Source organism: Nelumbo nucifera, chromosome 1, assembly GCF_055504915.1.
Source record: "Nelumbo nucifera cultivar China Antique chromosome 1, China Antique-T2T, whole genome shotgun sequence".
NCBI lineage: Eukaryota > Viridiplantae > Streptophyta > Magnoliopsida > Proteales > Nelumbonaceae > Nelumbo > Nelumbo nucifera.
In genome coordinates this window covers 57,786,534-57,803,131 of record NC_142649.1, presented here as the reverse complement: position 1 = coordinate 57,803,131, position 16,598 = coordinate 57,786,534, and the positions used below count along the sequence as shown (strand labels likewise).

The 16,598-nt window shown below is 37.3% G+C and overlaps 2 protein-coding genes across 2 annotated transcripts; both read right to left on the bottom strand.

Annotated features, from left to right (window-relative positions):
• Window positions 1–3,085: 3,085 nt before the first annotated feature.
• PTAC5 (plastid transcriptionally active 5) lies at window positions 3,086–8,768 on the bottom strand. Its single transcript, XM_010242818.3, has 6 exons — window positions 8,036–8,768; window positions 5,803–5,898; window positions 5,198–5,332; window positions 3,884–4,130; window positions 3,393–3,430; window positions 3,086–3,300 (listed from the first exon to the last, which is right to left on the bottom strand). Exons 1-6 carry the CDS (start codon window positions 8,666–8,668, stop codon window positions 3,202–3,204), a joined length of 1,248 nt encoding a protein of 415 aa, XP_010241120.1. The 5' UTR covers window positions 8,669–8,768; the 3' UTR covers window positions 3,086–3,201.
• A 4,889-nt stretch (window positions 8,769–13,657) lies between these two features.
• On the bottom strand, window positions 13,658–15,691 carry MOT1 (molybdate transporter 1). The gene has a single exon (XM_010242817.2). It carries the CDS (start codon window positions 15,539–15,541, stop codon window positions 14,153–14,155), a length of 1,389 nt encoding a protein of 462 aa, XP_010241119.1. The 5' UTR covers window positions 15,542–15,691; the 3' UTR covers window positions 13,658–14,152.
• Window positions 15,692–16,598: the final 907 nt, after the last annotated feature.

The window sequence follows — 16,598 nt, the reverse complement described above, 5'->3', positions numbered from 1 at the left end:
TGATTGCTTTTGGATACACTCAGACTCAATCCGATCATACCTTATTTGTGAAGAGAAGGGGATCTTTGGTGTCGGTCCTAATTGTTTATGTGGATGATATTGTTGTCACGGGGAATGACCTAAGTGAGATTGATTGTCTGAAAAGGAATCTACATAAAGAATTTGAAATTAAGGATCTTGGAAAACTGAAATACTTCCTATGCATTGAAGTTGCAATATCAAAACATGGAATTTTTATCTCTCAAAAGAAGTGTCTTGGATCTTCTTCAAGAGACAGGGAAGCTTGGAACAAAGGCAATCAGTACCCCTATTGATCAGAATCATAGAATCAATGCATCAGAAGGTAAATCAGTAAAAGACATTGGGATATATCAGAGACTTATGGGTCGGCTACTATACTTGTGTATGACAAGACCAGACATTTCCTATGTAGTAAGTGTGGTAAGCCAATACATGCATGCTCCACGAGTCTAGCATTGTGAGGCAATTGACAGGATTCTTGCTTATCTAAAGGGACATTCGGGCAGAGGCATATTTTTTATTGATCATGTACAGTTGAAACAAGAGGCTTATACAAATGCAGATTGAGCAGGATGCCTTGATGACAGAAGATCAACTTCAGGAGTATGCACCCTTGTCGGGAATAACCTTATCACGTGGAAGAGTAAGAAACAAACAGTGATGGCACGATCAAGTGTTGAAGCTGAGTACAAGGCCATGGCACATGGAGTTTCAGAACTTCTCTGGATTCATTCCCTATTAGAAGAAATTAGTGTACAGGCGGAAGAACCTATGATGTTATACTGTGATAACCAGGCAGCAATTAACATTGCCCATAACCCAGTCCAGCATGACCGAACTAAGCACATTGAAGTGGATAGACATTTTATTAAAGAAATAGTAACTTCTAGAGAAATTTGTCTTCCATACATTGCTTCTGATCTGCAACTCGTGGATGTTCTTACAGAAGGTGTTGCAAAGAACAAGTTGGAGTATGATCTACGCAAGTTGGGAATGTGTGACATTTACTCCCAACTTGAGGGGGAGTGTTGAGTTGGGCCTAGTTGTTTTTTATTCTTATTTTAAGCTATTTAGTTAGGAAATTGTTGGGCTTTAGGCCCATTAGTTTATGTTTTTAAGTTGTGACTGTTTAGCTACATTAGTAGCCGCCCTACTAAGGGCATCTTTGTAATATCTCATCCTTTAAGTTAAGTATAAATATAATGAGGGATTGGCGGCTAGGGTTAATTCAAGAATCCTGATTGACTTCCTACCCATTTCTCCCTCTCTTTTCTTCTCTACTACTAAAATCTTTATCTTCCTCCCCTTTTCCTTTCACAAGAAATTCAACTAAATCTACAATCAGTGATTTCTACTATGAATAATCAGGTAATTATGAAATGGAATCCTTCCCTAGTTGGCTAGTATAGGATTAATTTTTATGGAGAGACTTTTGCTGCATTATCTAGTGTTGGTGTGGTGATTAAAAATTCACAAGGTCGGTTTGTGGCATACTTGTCTAGATCTGGTTATCCCTGTTTGGATATTGAAAACTGAAAACTTGGCTTATTCTCTTGGACTTTCATGGTGGTTAATCTTAACCTACTGCCTACAACATATATTTGTTGGAAACAATTGTTAGGACGTAATACATTCCCTATTGGAAGAGAAGGCTCTTCCTCCTTGGCATATGTATTAGGGTTGTTAAAGGGCCGAGTATATCAATGGTTCAAAGTATCGATACGATATACAACGCCTGTTTCCAGGTGTTTCGGACCCCCAATTTTTTTTAATAATAAAAAACAGGTTATAAGCTTTCCAAAAATCCAAACTTTGAAAAAAAAAATATTTTGGCCATTTCTAAGTGCCAATACAATACGGCCGAAACTCGTATCGTATCGATACTTTAAACCTTGGGTCTATCCGACAGAATTGGGCCAATCAAACCAGAAATGTCAGTTCTGCTCCGTGGTTTTGTCCTGATTAGTAATTGGGTCAGGATAAGTTCCCGCTGTTCCAAACCAATTATACAGTTAATAATATATAAAGGCCACTTGGTTTTCTTATAATTTTTGTTAACATTTTATGTCCAAAAAGGGTAAATTTCATAGATTGCATGTAAGAATTTTGTTTAAAAACTTGTTTTATCAACATTATCTATCAAAAATAAAGTTTATGTTGTTATTTATTATATGTAACTATAGATCTCAACTCTCAAGTATAATTGGATTTAATTGGGTCAGACCTAATTGTCCGATGGTTCTGGTCTGCCATATGGAACTGGTTAATAATCGGTTCGGGACCAATACAGCCTGTCCTGAACCAACCCATTGATAGCTTTAGTGTACTCATCACTAGGTGCAGGAATTTACTAAAATCTTTTTTAATATTTACTAGTTGTCTGCTCAGTCTAGACATGTGAGCCTCCTTGTATTAGTTAACTACTGTATGAGGTTTTCCTTTATGTTTTGATCGATAGTTGAATGAATTTGGCTTATTAGCTTAAAAAAACTATAACATTACTCTCTCTAAATCCTATATTTATGACAAGATTTTCAAATTCAAATTTGTTCAATTGAATTTTTCATATGCCATTAAATTCCTCTAATAACTGTAATCCATAATTTTTCGTATAAAAATGCCAAATGAGAAGATGTGAACCTTGGTCTAAATTGAGAGCTAACAAATCTACTACTTGCTCCAATTACTCGTCACAGCTAGTTAACTACATGAATTTTGAATCTTAACTTTTATAAATTTCTCCTTAATGTTCCCAATAAATATAAAAAATTGATTATTAAAACTTATATATTTATAAACATGAAGACAAATTATATTCCATCATTTTTCAACATTTACCAAGTGTTGTCTTGTAGTTCACATAAACCATTAAAGTATGCACTTATATATACATTAATTATGGATTTTTTTAGTTATCTAAAACTTATATTTATTATTACGGATGGAATTTTTTGACATAATTACATATCTTAATTTCCAAAGCATATCGCCAAACATCTCTTAAAATTGTCTTTTTATGATACTCTTTGTATTTCCTATAGTTTTCAGAAATTGAATGATCTCATTTTAAAAGTTCACTCTTTGTGCAGGGGTTTTGATATCTAAAATATGTAACAGAAACATATGTTGATACGCTGATAAACATCATGTAGGTAATACATACACATGCAAACGCATATATCATCCATTGATTCCTTTCCCTTCACATACGTCGCAGACAGTATATCCAAGGCCTTCACAATATGGACACTTCGCTCCTTCGTCTACCCACTCCAAAAACTACACAAATGACAAATCCAAACAAAATATCAGTAAGGGATCCAACAAAAGGGAAGAGCAAAGTATCGTGACGCTGTAAAATGACAACTTACCTGTGGTTCAATGTTGGGTTCACCTGTTCCATCACATTCTGCAACCAAGCAACAGCTTACATTTGTAAGTCCGCACAAATGTACCAAATTATTCCTATTTTTCCCTTTTTTAGTATCAATATCTTTTCCTCCCAAAAAAGCCTGAACCCCACAAACCTTTTAGTAATTTTTTTTCCTTTTTTAGATAAGTTTTTTTTTTTGGTTCCTTTCTCTTGAGGGGAGAGCTCTGTAACTAGACTTCTAATTGATTCTTTTGGAACTGTTAAACATGTACTGATACATGCAACTAAAAGATCGCCCGACTTTCTTCTCTCCTGATTCTCAAATCTCAATAACTTTGTTGACCATGGTATGATAACAAAATTTCAGGACTTCAATTTTAATATATGTTATATGTACAAAAGGATCATAAAACTTCTCTCTAGATCAAAGAAAAGGGCAATATCCCTCAAATAGGCTAATTGTTGTAGCAACATAAAGCGAATGCCCACCTGTGCACAATAAGTGGCCTTCTCCGCGACAAGCAAGGCACTTTGTTGTAGGAGATTCAGGTTTATCTCCACCAATTTTTTTATCCCTGCCTCTGAGTCTGGACGGTTCTTCCCACCGGTTCTCTCCAAGAAGAAATACTCTCTGTTGAGATACTTCAATTTCTGTAGCACCATCTTCCTTCACAACAGTCTCCTGAATCTCAGAGATTTCTGTCACAGAAACAACAGCAGCTCCATTTGCACCCTCCTGGGAAACAGAGAACCAGCTCAATCATGAACCTAGAAACCATAAAGCTACAGTGAGCAATGATAATATGACAACTTTGAAGCTTTTTGGGTATTGCGCTAGATTTCCAACATACAAGGCATGAACCAAATGTTTCCAATTGATTCAATGGCTCAAAAGGACGACTTAGTTTTTATGAAGGAAACCAGTGGTATCAAAACAAGTAAATCTTTCATTGAGCACTCTATGGCTATGTTGCCCAGATACAGAAATAGCACCAGCATAGACAAAATTCACACTAAAAATTTTGGTGTCTCACATGGATACCACCAATTTGAATGCACTAGGGTAAGCTAACATCAGAAAACTGTCATTAGAATGGACAATGAGCATAAATCACCAAGGCCTGTGAACAAAAGTGACAATATAACAGTCATCAGTAACTTTTCTCTAGTTCACTGTGATGCATGTCTTGATGTTTGTGTATGTTACATTATTGATTATCCCTCAGATTCTCTAGACAAAAAAGTTATGCAGCTCATACTGTCAGACCATCATCATCCAGTCATTTTGGAATGCCACCCATGTGTCATCCAAACTGTCCAAACTAAGACAAAAGGACAGAAAGGATCATGCTGCATGGTCTGACATTGATTCCCTTATCAGTTCAATGACTGGCCGACATAAGGACCTCAAATTAATTAGTGGCATTAAAACCACCACTTTATTTGGCCTCAAATCAAATACTCTAAATGGAACAGGTATGATTGCACATTGCAAAATTTGTTCTGTGCTTGGATCAGATGGATAACCCTTTTTTCACTGCTATAAAAGTACAAGTTGATATTTGAATCCAACATTCATGATCAGAAGACTCTTTTGCTGCGAATAAAGGAACCATGGATATCAAAAGCTTCCCAAAACATGTCCCAGTCTTATGATATAATATTAGTTCCAAAAACACACTGTATTTCACAAGATATGTTAGGTAATGCTCTAATAAGCCAACAGTATCACATGTTAGGGTAGACAAGAATATCAAGATGCCATACCAGGTCTTGTATATAGAAGAAAGTAACTAAGTATACCTTGTCAGGTACAACAACATCCCCTTTCTGATATGCATTTGTTTTCAAGCTTTCGTTCTTGCTCCCTTGTTTCATGTAAAGCCTTTGCAAGAGTTCAGCAGTCATAATCCCATCTTCACGAGCACCAATTGAGGCCTTCCAAGAAAACCAAGTGTGACTTTCAACTCATGAGGAAAAATGCATAAGATGGACAAAAGAGTCTGTGTCCGTGAAACAAAGAGTGGATGTTGTAATAATAGTCAAATTCCTTTTGTTGGTGATTCAACTTTAATGTTCAAAAAACTGTTTTGGTAGAGCAGATTCAACTTAAAACAGGAACACCAAAGTTTGCAACGAGCTTTGCAGACATGGGGCGTTGGAATCTGAAGGTTGTTCCTCATTTATTTGTCCTATGTGGTGCCAAATGGTTCCTCCATGTTTGAAAGAATAAAAAAATATTCTATTTCATGTTCCATGCCAAATCATTTTTCTTTCTCTTTCCCATGAACTTGAAACACACTAAAATTTAAGCTTAAATGCTTCAGCTTAAAACACCCCAGTACCAAATGCCGTCTTTGTGATCATAAATCTTGGCAAAAATGCAATAGATCAAAGATAATACTCACTTGCCAGGTTTTCACAGCACGTTCAGTCCCACTTGAAAAGCTTGAAAACTCCATATCTTCTTCACCCGAATAAAATCCTAATATTAACAATGCTTCCTGCCAAAACACAAGCAACATCATCAAAAAAGATAATTTCAGATCCACCTAATTAAAAGAAGGGAAATTGTCTAAAACTTACCATGAGTTTTCAGCATTTCTCTTAAACTCACAACTTTTCAAAATGTCTAAAACTCACCATGTCAGTAAGTTTTTATTTTTCAAAACTTACCTTCCGTTAGTGCACCATTAATGCTTCTTAACAAAGGTGTCCACATCAGCATAAATAACAATTTTCATGACCAAATTACCCTTTGATGGCGAGTTAGAGGTGATGAAGGGTGATTTGGCCCGACCTAATAATAGGGGGACATGTGGACGTGGCCTAACTAGTAAGATGACAGCTCAGCCCGACATGCCAAGTCCGCAACAGATCGAACTCGGATAATCAAACCACCTCGGGACGAGTTCACCTCGGTGTAAGGTCGGATCAGGACCACTTCGATCCCAAGGCACTTCGGCGTTCACCCCAGGCCGGATCTAAAGAGCGGTAGCTCGGGTAATATTAACAAACCACTACGTGGCAACCCCGAAGATCTCGCCATCAGACTCCGGGCCTTGCGGGATCACGCCGCGTAACAGCTAGCGTTATCTCCCCCGTCCGATTTGGGCGGACTCGATAAGCCCCGTCAGTTATCCCCATTATCGCGGAAACGGACCTCATCATGTCGGGGATCCCGAAACCACTCCGCGAAACCCGCGAGGACTCCACTATAAAGGCTTCACCCCCCGGGGGTGCAAGGTATGTGATTTCCTGCTCTCAAGCTCTCTCATTTTCAAGCAATTTTAGCTCGCTACTAGCCTACTGACTTAAGCATCGGAGCGACCTCGCCAGGTTAGCATCCCGGGGTTCTCTGATATCCTTGTAGGTTCATTCCACTGTCCGTTTGGAAGCCAGGTCACCTCCAGCTGGGAGCAGCCAGATCGCGCTCCATCAAGAGGAAAAGGGTCTTTTCAGTTTTCAATTTTCATTTTTATTTTATTTTTTTGCATTTTAAGTGTTTTGTTATAATTTCCAATGTTTTTTACATTTTTCTATTTTCTACAATCTATAAATTTTCCTGTATTTTTTTGTTATTTATTTGCAAATTTCTGTGCTTTTCAATAATTTTTGGTGTTTTTCTACAATTTTTATTTTCTCATTTTGTTTTTCAATTTCTATAGTTTCTATAATTTGAAAATAATTTTTTATTTTGTTTGCAATTTCTATAATTTTTTGAAATTTCTGTGTTTTATGTATTTTATATTTGAAAATATTTTTTGAACTTTTTCCTGTTTTTCATGTCTAATTATTAAAATATATGTATATATTTTATATTTTTCTATGAAGGTTAAAATGGTAATATATTAACACCCGTTAGTTTATTTAATGTCAAGTTAGTGACATGGTGAGTTTTAGACATTTTGAAAAGTTGTGGTGAGTTTAAGAGAAATGCTGAAAACTCAGGGTGAGTTTTAGACAATTTCCCTTAAAATAATAACGCCATATGTGCATTAAAACACATGACAAACAAAAAGAGTGTCCCGATAATTATAGCTCAACCCTAGGCTAAATTTTCTTCCACTGATTGGATGATTGCACACAGTGGATAATGATAAGTAAAGCAGCACAAATTTATGGCAAAATCTGGATGTCTTAATAAAAACAGTCTTACTTCTCGCTTCTAAATAGAGCACATATAAGGTACTTACAGATCAGCTCATTCAACATAAAATTACATATTATAACTACCCTGCATAATAAAAAATCATGAAACAAATTTCAGTTCATCTTTCTCAGGTACTAATGTATCTTATGGTTATGATTTAATTTATATATACACCCCACCGTTTATACACTTACCTATCTAATGACAGAGAACTTTTTTATGCTCTCTTACTGTCTCTTGTATTTCAGATGGTTTTAAGCTTAACATTCAATCCTCAAGTTCATGTTGTTTCCGGACAAATTGATTCAACATCCTTCAAATAATCAGAAGTATGCTTCCTCAAGAATATTTTAGTGTATTTAAAAACATATTACAGTTCGCGTATAAGAATATTAAATTTCAAAAACCTTTTAAATGAAAACTAAACAAACTAAAACTCGCCTTTTCTTTCTTAAATTTCACAGAAGAAATGCATTTCGCACGCAGACCTGCATTGCTTGAACGTCTTCGCCTTCTGATCCCATTCTCAAGGATCGAACCTCCTTCACCTTTTCCTGCTTTTCCTCCTCTTTGTTCTCTTTGCTGCTCTCCAACACCCTAACTTCCTCAACAACCGTCTCCTTCACCTTCTCGCTATCCAGTCCCAATAGCATTGGCGTCGGCCCTGAACCACTCTCGGCAATTCGATGTTGCTTCGGCGAATTCAGCTCGGCATCCTTCAGTGTCTGCAGGAGCGACGCGATGTTGGCAACTGTCTCCGACATTGAAGCTCCTTGCAAAGAATTCTGGCGTTCTAGGGCTTCAATTTGCAGTTTCAACTCAGAGATTTCTCGGAGGAGCGCTTCCCGCTCCGAATTCCAGCGCGATTCTTCACGAATCCACCGTTGCTCTTCGCGGAGCCACCGTTGTTCTTCTCTGAGCCATCTTATTTCTTCTCTGTCCCAATCCGACGTATTCGAAGACGATGAAGAAGCGAAAGCTGGAAATCTCTTGAGGGGGAGTGAGGAGAACTTGCGGATTTGAAACGGGGTGAATTTGAGCTTTGAGAGGTTTCGAAGCCCGTGAGATAGGACCGGAGGTGGCTGAGGAGGGTGGAGTCGGAGAGGAACGGAGGACGCCATAGAAGCCGAATGAATTCGAGAGAGGGAGGGGAGATGTTTTAGTGTTCGAAGGTTTGAAGTTTTGAAGTTTTGAGCCACACGTCCGTCTCTGTGTTTGGGTGGCGGGACTCTAAAGTACGCCGAGGGAGCGATGACCTATGGCAAGGTTTTAAAAATCGATTCGAAAACGGAATCGTTCTGATTAACGGTTTTCGGGTCAGCGGTTTGACCGTTCGAATTAAACGGTTTCGGACGGTTTGCATTAGGGCAAATATTTATCATATAAAATTTATATAAGAAATAGAGATGGCTGAGAAAGAAAAAAGTAAAACAAGAAAAGAAGGAAAGAAAGAAAGGAAGGAGAAAGGAAAAATTAAAAAGGAGAGAGGAAAAGAATGAAGGAAGAAGGAGGAGGAGGGAAAGAGGGAAAAAGAAGGAAGAGGAGGAGGATTCGATGCTCACTGGTGACAATAATGGTGACAGCGACGGGAAGGCGGTGGCAACAGGCATAGATATCAGATCTCAAATCTGAGATTGATTTCTCTGCAACTTTGTAATCTTCTTCTTCTACTTCTTCTTCTTCTTCTTCTTCTCTCTCTCTCTCTGTGTGCTGGATCTCAGATCTGAGTTTATGTCTTAGATCTATCCTCTACTGCAAGTTTCTTAAATCGCGAGTCGCTGTCCGAGTCAAATGACTCAACGGTTCAATTGCTCAAGTCAGCAATTTTCTGACCAAGTCAATGATTTTTGACCCAAGAACAAGTTAAGGGTGAAATGGAACCAGTTGCTTGGATGGTTTTTGGGCTGAACAATCTAATTGTCCAAGTCAACAACAGTTCAAACATTGCCTATGGGTTCGGAATGTTTGGAACTTTGGAGTTTGGATCCTTGTGTTCAAATCTTGAATTTAGGTGCGGTTCGAGTTAGATCGGGTCCAGGTCAACCATAATTTCACCAAAGTTTCCAAACCCAAGGTTCAAAATATCGATATTTTTTTACTAATTTTTTTAATTTTTTTTCAAAACTAGTTTATGGGACCGATTTAAGGCTCCTCCACCCCCTGAACCGGTCAAAACCCCGATACACCCTCTGTAGGAGCATATCGGGGAGCTCTCGAAAGATACGTGACAATACATTGAACCTTGGTCGAACCTGCATTGGGTTTAGGCTTTGTTTTTTTTTACTCCATGGGGATGGGGCTACACAACAGGGTGCTCATCCCCCTAGCTCTAGGACTGGTAAAGTAGCAAATTCAAAGAGGGGTTTGTAAATTCTAAATCCTACCCGCCTTTGTAAACCTCCCAATTTGTATCCGCCCCAAAACTTATAGTAGGTTGGATTTTGAGAATCCAAATCCTTCTCGTACATGAAAATGCATAATAACCCTTCTTGACCCTATCCTCCATGCATTCAAGGGTAGAGTAGGTTGGGTTTAGAATCTGCATCTAATTTCCTATTATTTTTTGTTATATATAAATAAAATAACATGAGCAAACAACAAATTTTCCCATTATTTGATTAAAACATGTAAAACACATAAATTATTAATTGTCCTTCATATAAAATTCAAAATATTATTAAATTCAATATCTATACACAAAGCTCATATGCTTTCCAATAATATATGAGTCAAGTTTTGCCTAATACCATGCCATATTCATACACTACAATAGAATTCCAAAACCCATCATCACCCCAAAATCTGTTCTTCAAACAAAAAAAAGAAAAAAAAAAAAAGAAAAAAGAAAACTACATCCCAAACCCATAAATCCATAACCCCCAATCCTAGGTATTAAATGGGATTCAACCCCAAGTCTCCACTATTAAGACTTCCAACTACAAACTCTTCCCACAACCCTACACATAGAGCACTACAAGCGTGCATTGGCAGTAGTGTACTGTGAATTGTGAGAACCCTACACATAGAGCACTACAAGTACAAGCGTGCATTGGTGATAGTGTAATGTGAATTGTGAGTCATATTCCTGGTACATAGTGATAGTGTCTTAAGACTTCCGTCAAGACAAACCCAAGCCGAATTTGTGGGTAAAAAGGAGGGAGTTTGTAGGTAGGAGCCAGTTGGCACCTTGCAATTTCTTTTTATTATTATTATTATTATTCTACCGTTTTTGTTATTTCTTCTATGTTAGTGTTTAGTTTTATTGTTAGTGAATGCTATATATTTTATTATATAGTTTTAAACCTATTTTGTGTTATGTATTTCATTTTATATTTGCAAATGTATGTTTACTTTTATATTTTAGGGAAAATTCCACTTTAGTACCCTTAATTTTGGTAAGTAGTGTCAAGTTAGTACTCAAACTTTCAAACGTGTCACTGCAATACCTCAACTTTCAAGAAGTGTCAAAATACTAATCGCTGCCACTAATTAACCGTCAGTTATATATTGAAAACGTTAAAACTACCCTTCAAAAGAAGGCATTGTTCATTGTCTAATATCTTGAGACTGAACCGGCCGAGGTGTTTGAGATTCTAGACTAATGAAGTCATTGTCTTCTACCTTTAGACACATTCTTATCTAGTAATTTCTTTGCTTTTGGTTATTGTTTCCCTCTATCATATTTCATTTTTTTTTCTCTCTTTTTCTTTGAAGATAACCGATTCAGTCTCAAGGTAGAAGATAATGAACAGTGTCTTCTTATGAAGGGTAGTTTTGACTTTCTCACTAGATAACTAATAGTCAGTTAATGGGAAGGACCAACTTGGCACTTTTTAAAAGTTTAGGTACTGCAGTGACACATTTGAAAGCTCGGGCTAACTTGACACTACCCCCAAAGTTCAGAGTATTAAGTGGAATTTTCCCTATATTTTATGTTATACTTAGTTATTAATCAAAATAATAAAAACTTATGTACTAATAATGTATTTATCTAATAATACTTGCATTATTTTTTTTGAATTAATTCACTTAATTAGTTTAATTATCATAACTAAAAATATGAAATAATTTTAATTGTTTAATCTGAAACAATCAATATAATTTTACTTTATCTCAATTTATTGAAATTAGCTTATTAAAAAATAAGGATGAATTATTTAAACCACCACTAAGTTTTGATTAGTATAGGAAATATCCTTCAAGTGTCAAATAATTAAATATGCAAATACATCTCTTCCATTTAATTTCAATAAATAGAGATCTTGAAATTACAACAATTTAACTTAATTAACCTAATTTATTTAACTAAGATAGTTTATTTAATTAGATGAATTAACTTGATTATCTTATTTAGGTTAACTTATTATCAATTACTCGATGTACATAGCTTCATTTAGCTAATGTATTTATCTCATGCATTACACGAGGCCCTATTAGTATAACATTAAATAAATGGATAGATCTCAAATGTTAGGATTGGCTTGAGCCTAGCCACTAGCCAGAGAGGTATAATTGGGACTATGAACAAATGGATCAAATTTGGGTATTGTATTATCCAAATACTATATCATAAGGATTGAAGTGATTTGTATTCGATTCATTTATTGGATATTCAATTCAACATATAAAATTAGTATAAATTTGTATAAATATAAAAACAAAAATATATATTATAAAAATAATTTGGATTAGTTGAACGTAAAGGTTGTATAGTGGGTGATAGGGATGGCATTTCTTCAATCTTAAACGGCCAAGATGGGGTAGGAACGGGAAAAAATATTTTTGTCCCAAATCAGGGATGGGCCAGGGTTGAGAATTATATTTAAAATGCCCCAAATCCAATGGTAAATAATTAAAATACCCCTAAGTTTAATATTAATTTCTACTAATTTTTTCCCAAATTCCTAAAACCCTAGGATCCCATAACCCCATTTCAAAAATAGCCTCAAATTCCTATAATGCTATTTCTAAAATATTCCCTAATTTTGATGTATTTTTAAGTGGTTGCCTCAAGACAAGAAAAATTCAAGGATTCCCCATCCCCAATAAAGAGGAGGTGCCCTGCCCCAAACCCACCTTACCACTGAGGATGGGGCAAGGATGGGGTGAGGGATTTTGGCTACATGACGAAGATGGGAAGGGGGTGCCCTGCCCCGTTGCTATTCCTAGCTGTGGAACCAATGATAAGTTGATAGCACCCCATGTCAGTTATAAAATTCTTGGGGCCTGCAGTGAGAGGCTGAGTGGTTATGGGCCCACGTATTTTATGACTGGTGTGAGGCATTACCATTGGTTCTACAGCTCACTGAACAATTATTGCATTCAGCTAATCCCTATCTCATATAAAATTAAAAAAAAAAAGTTTATCTAAATCCCAAGTCCCACTTAATTCTAAAGAATTTTGATACTAAAAATAATTAGATTGGATCAAGCAATATCCAGATTGCGTCCAATTAATAAATGGATCATATTTTCATATCCAATAGATCCAATTATGGCTAAGCCAATATTCGAATCCAATGTAAGCAAATTGGATTAAATCCAATCCATTTGCAACCCTAGGATGCAAGACTGCAAGCCAGGCCAGATAGATTGGGTGAGGTAAATCCTAATGCTAAAATTCCAACACTATGGGGGTGTTTGGTACAGTGGCATTGTATTGTCATTGCGTTTTGAGTTTATCAATATAAATTTGTGAGAAAAATATATTGCCGCATCACAGTGTCATTTTAATTAAAAAATGCATGTTAAAAGCATCAAATTTGATGTTTTATATTGAAATAGCAATTGTATTCATCAACTCAAAACATTTGATGTAGAAAAATCTTTTTTAGACAAATTTGTATCGATCAACCCTAACATCAAATTCGATTGAGTTCTCTCCTCTCCTCCGCTGGGTACGGATTTGCTCAATTTCATATACGGATTGGTCCATTATGGTTGGATTGGGCTGGGTTGGGTTGCCCACGTCTCAACCAAAAGTTAAACTTTGATATATTTTTGTTTCAAATTTTAACTTATTTTGTTTGACTGTAGTACAAATGAAGTAAATTAAGATAAGACGCAGAGTAAATTAAGATAAGAAGCAGAATAAAGTAATACTCAAAATAAAATTAAACAAGAATTTGCATTTTTTTCATTTACACTCCTATACATTTGTACTAGTGCAAATAAAATTGCATTGCAACCAATGGCAAGGCTTAATGTGAAAAGAGTATAAATACAAATATATACAATACAAAACCTTATATTTTGTGTTACTATACTTGTATTTTCACAGTACATATTTGCATTTAAACTCTTCCCATTTTCCCAAACTGCAAATATGTACAGGTTTATAAATACCAAACTAAAAAGAGAAGAAACAACATATTTTGAAGGACAAACTACATATCATACACTCTTTCAAAACTTACTGAGTTGATCAACAGTGATTGAACTCTGACACTGAAGCCCTTTACTGAGATTCAAATGTATTACAGCATGTTGAGTTCAGAAGTGATTGATAATTGTTATAGCCCTATATTAATTAGATCCAAACTCAGGCTCCAGAATTGTACATACACATGCAGAGCTGAATCTCAAAAGAAATTCAATTGTCTCTGTCAAGGCGTTGCATGCATCCATGCCCTTATCTGTGAAGGATCTTTGGTCACTTTTCTCAGACAGAGAAGCACATACGCCACAATCCCGCACACAAACCCAAGCGCTGCACTAGATCCAACCAGTGAAACCGAGGTGCACACAAGCATCACGAATGACTCCTCCTTAGAATCCATGTCCCTGGAAGCCATGGCCAGCTCAATCCCAGCAAACAGAAGCAGAACCCCCAGCAAGCCCACAGGAAACTGAGCCAACACCTTCACCAAAGAGGTCCCCAGCGCGAGACCCAACACCAACTTGGCCGCCCCCAGAATCGCCACGCACCCTCCGCTCCTTCCGCCAAACTTATACTGCCCCGCGAGTCCTCCCGCGCCATGGCAGCACGGCATGGCCCCGAACCAGCACCCCACCAAGTTCATCAACCCCACACTTACCGACACTGAAGTCGCCGAGAAGTCCTTCCCCGGAAAAAGATCCGACGACATCTTACAAACTGCGATTACCGAATTCAGCACCGAAAGTGGTAATTGAGGGACTGTGCCCTTGATGAATCCTTGCTTCCAGGCATGCCTAGACATCTTCACCACATGTATACCAGAAGGCCCCAAGCCAATCTCCTTCAGCACTCTAGGCCTCCTTATGATGGCCAAGACCACACCCAACAGAAAAACAATCATGGCTGAGGGTAGAGACACCAGAGCTCTCCAAAACCGTCTCCTTGGAGCTGGTGGCCTTGATTCACCAGGCAACTCGCCTCCAACTTCATCTTCTTCCTTGTCCTCACCTGCACCACTAACAATCACAATAAAGCAAGCACAGACAAGAGCCAAAACCAGGCCATCTAATCCGAACCAGGGTCTATTCCCAGCAGACTTCCCCTTGGAAAGTTGTTGAACGTTTCGAATATACTTTACTGCAGTGAAGGCAAACGACAGACCCTGTGAGAGCTGAATTCCTCGAACAACAGGCAAGGGGATGAGCTTGTACACGAGTCCCATCAACCCCGTGATTCCCAATAAGAAGAGTACCGCCGATGTGCAAATTCCGGCAGCCATGACCTCCGGGATACCAAACTCTGGACCATCGGAAATTGCAACAGCCGCGATGGACTTCATGGGTTGAACTGGCATAGGAACGCCATAGATGGCACCTGTGATAATGTTGTAGATACCAGTGAAGAGAAGCGTTACACCAAGGTTAAGGTCCTTGGCTAGTGTCAAGGCCATAACTATAGGAATGTATGTTCCCAAGTCTCCCATGGCTCCATTCAGTTCCGACCATTTCGAGCTTCGGAAAGCAAGGTTCTCCTTCACCTTGGCCAGAACATTTGTGGGAAAATTAGATCTGAGGGTGTTGCAGCTGGTCGCCGAGTAGTGGTTTTGGTCCTCCATGTCCAGAGAATCTCAACCAAAAAAAGAGCTAAAAAATGAGCCACTGGTTTTTCTTTTTTTTTAATTTATTAATATTGCATAATATATATGCAATTGCAATCTAAATTAAATTCGATTCAAAATAACGAAACCAAATTTGAATCTAATTATATTCCATTTGAGCAAATCCATTTGCAGCCCTAGTATCAGGGCTGGAATGGTGTGATGTGCCACCCTCAGCCACCACTTGTCTGTTTCAAGAAGACTCTTGGGCCCCATATGGGTCCCAGAGGAAGGAGAAAAAAGAGGGCAATCAACAATCAATGGTAGAGATTTTCTCTTCTTTTTGTATCTATTAGGAGTTATTAAATCATGCTGATTTTTTTGCATAAAAAAATCCATTTAAGTAGGACGCCATGAGCAGGTTTTGGTGTGAAAACATTAATGTCTTTTGACTTGTGTAAATGTTGGCTAGTGAGAATTCAATGTTTTTTCTTGTATTCTCTTCCAATTGACTTAAAAAAAGTTTGAGTAATTGGGTCAGGAATTGCAGCAGAGGACAGAAAGGGGAAGGAGATGTCGATTCTTTTTTGTTGGTGTTCTGCTGCTACCCTAGTTCATTCTCTTATTTGGCCCACATATGAATTCATATTATTTCATAAGAACAGAAGGTCAACTTACCCTCCAGGTATACCGTCTTGTTGGGAATTTGGGATATTGTCAATTTTTAATGGGAAAGAATAATTGATTTTAATTTAAAACAATACTGACACACTTTTAGGTTATGTTTGGTTTGAAGAAAAATATAGGGAAAAGAAGGGAAAGGTAAGGAAACCATTAATTGGTTCCCCTGTCTTTTCCTTCTTTTCCCTACCTTTTCTTTTAATGTGACTGTTCTTCAATAGTAACCACCAACCAAATCAAAGATCCAACTTTATAGTTAAATCCGGACAAGACAATTTTTCGAGGAGGAGATATTGTTTGCTCTTAAGATCAAGGTTCAAAATTTTGTTACGTATCGTCCCGTATCGTCCGATATGTATCGTATCTTTGAGGTTTCAACATGGGAAATGGTATC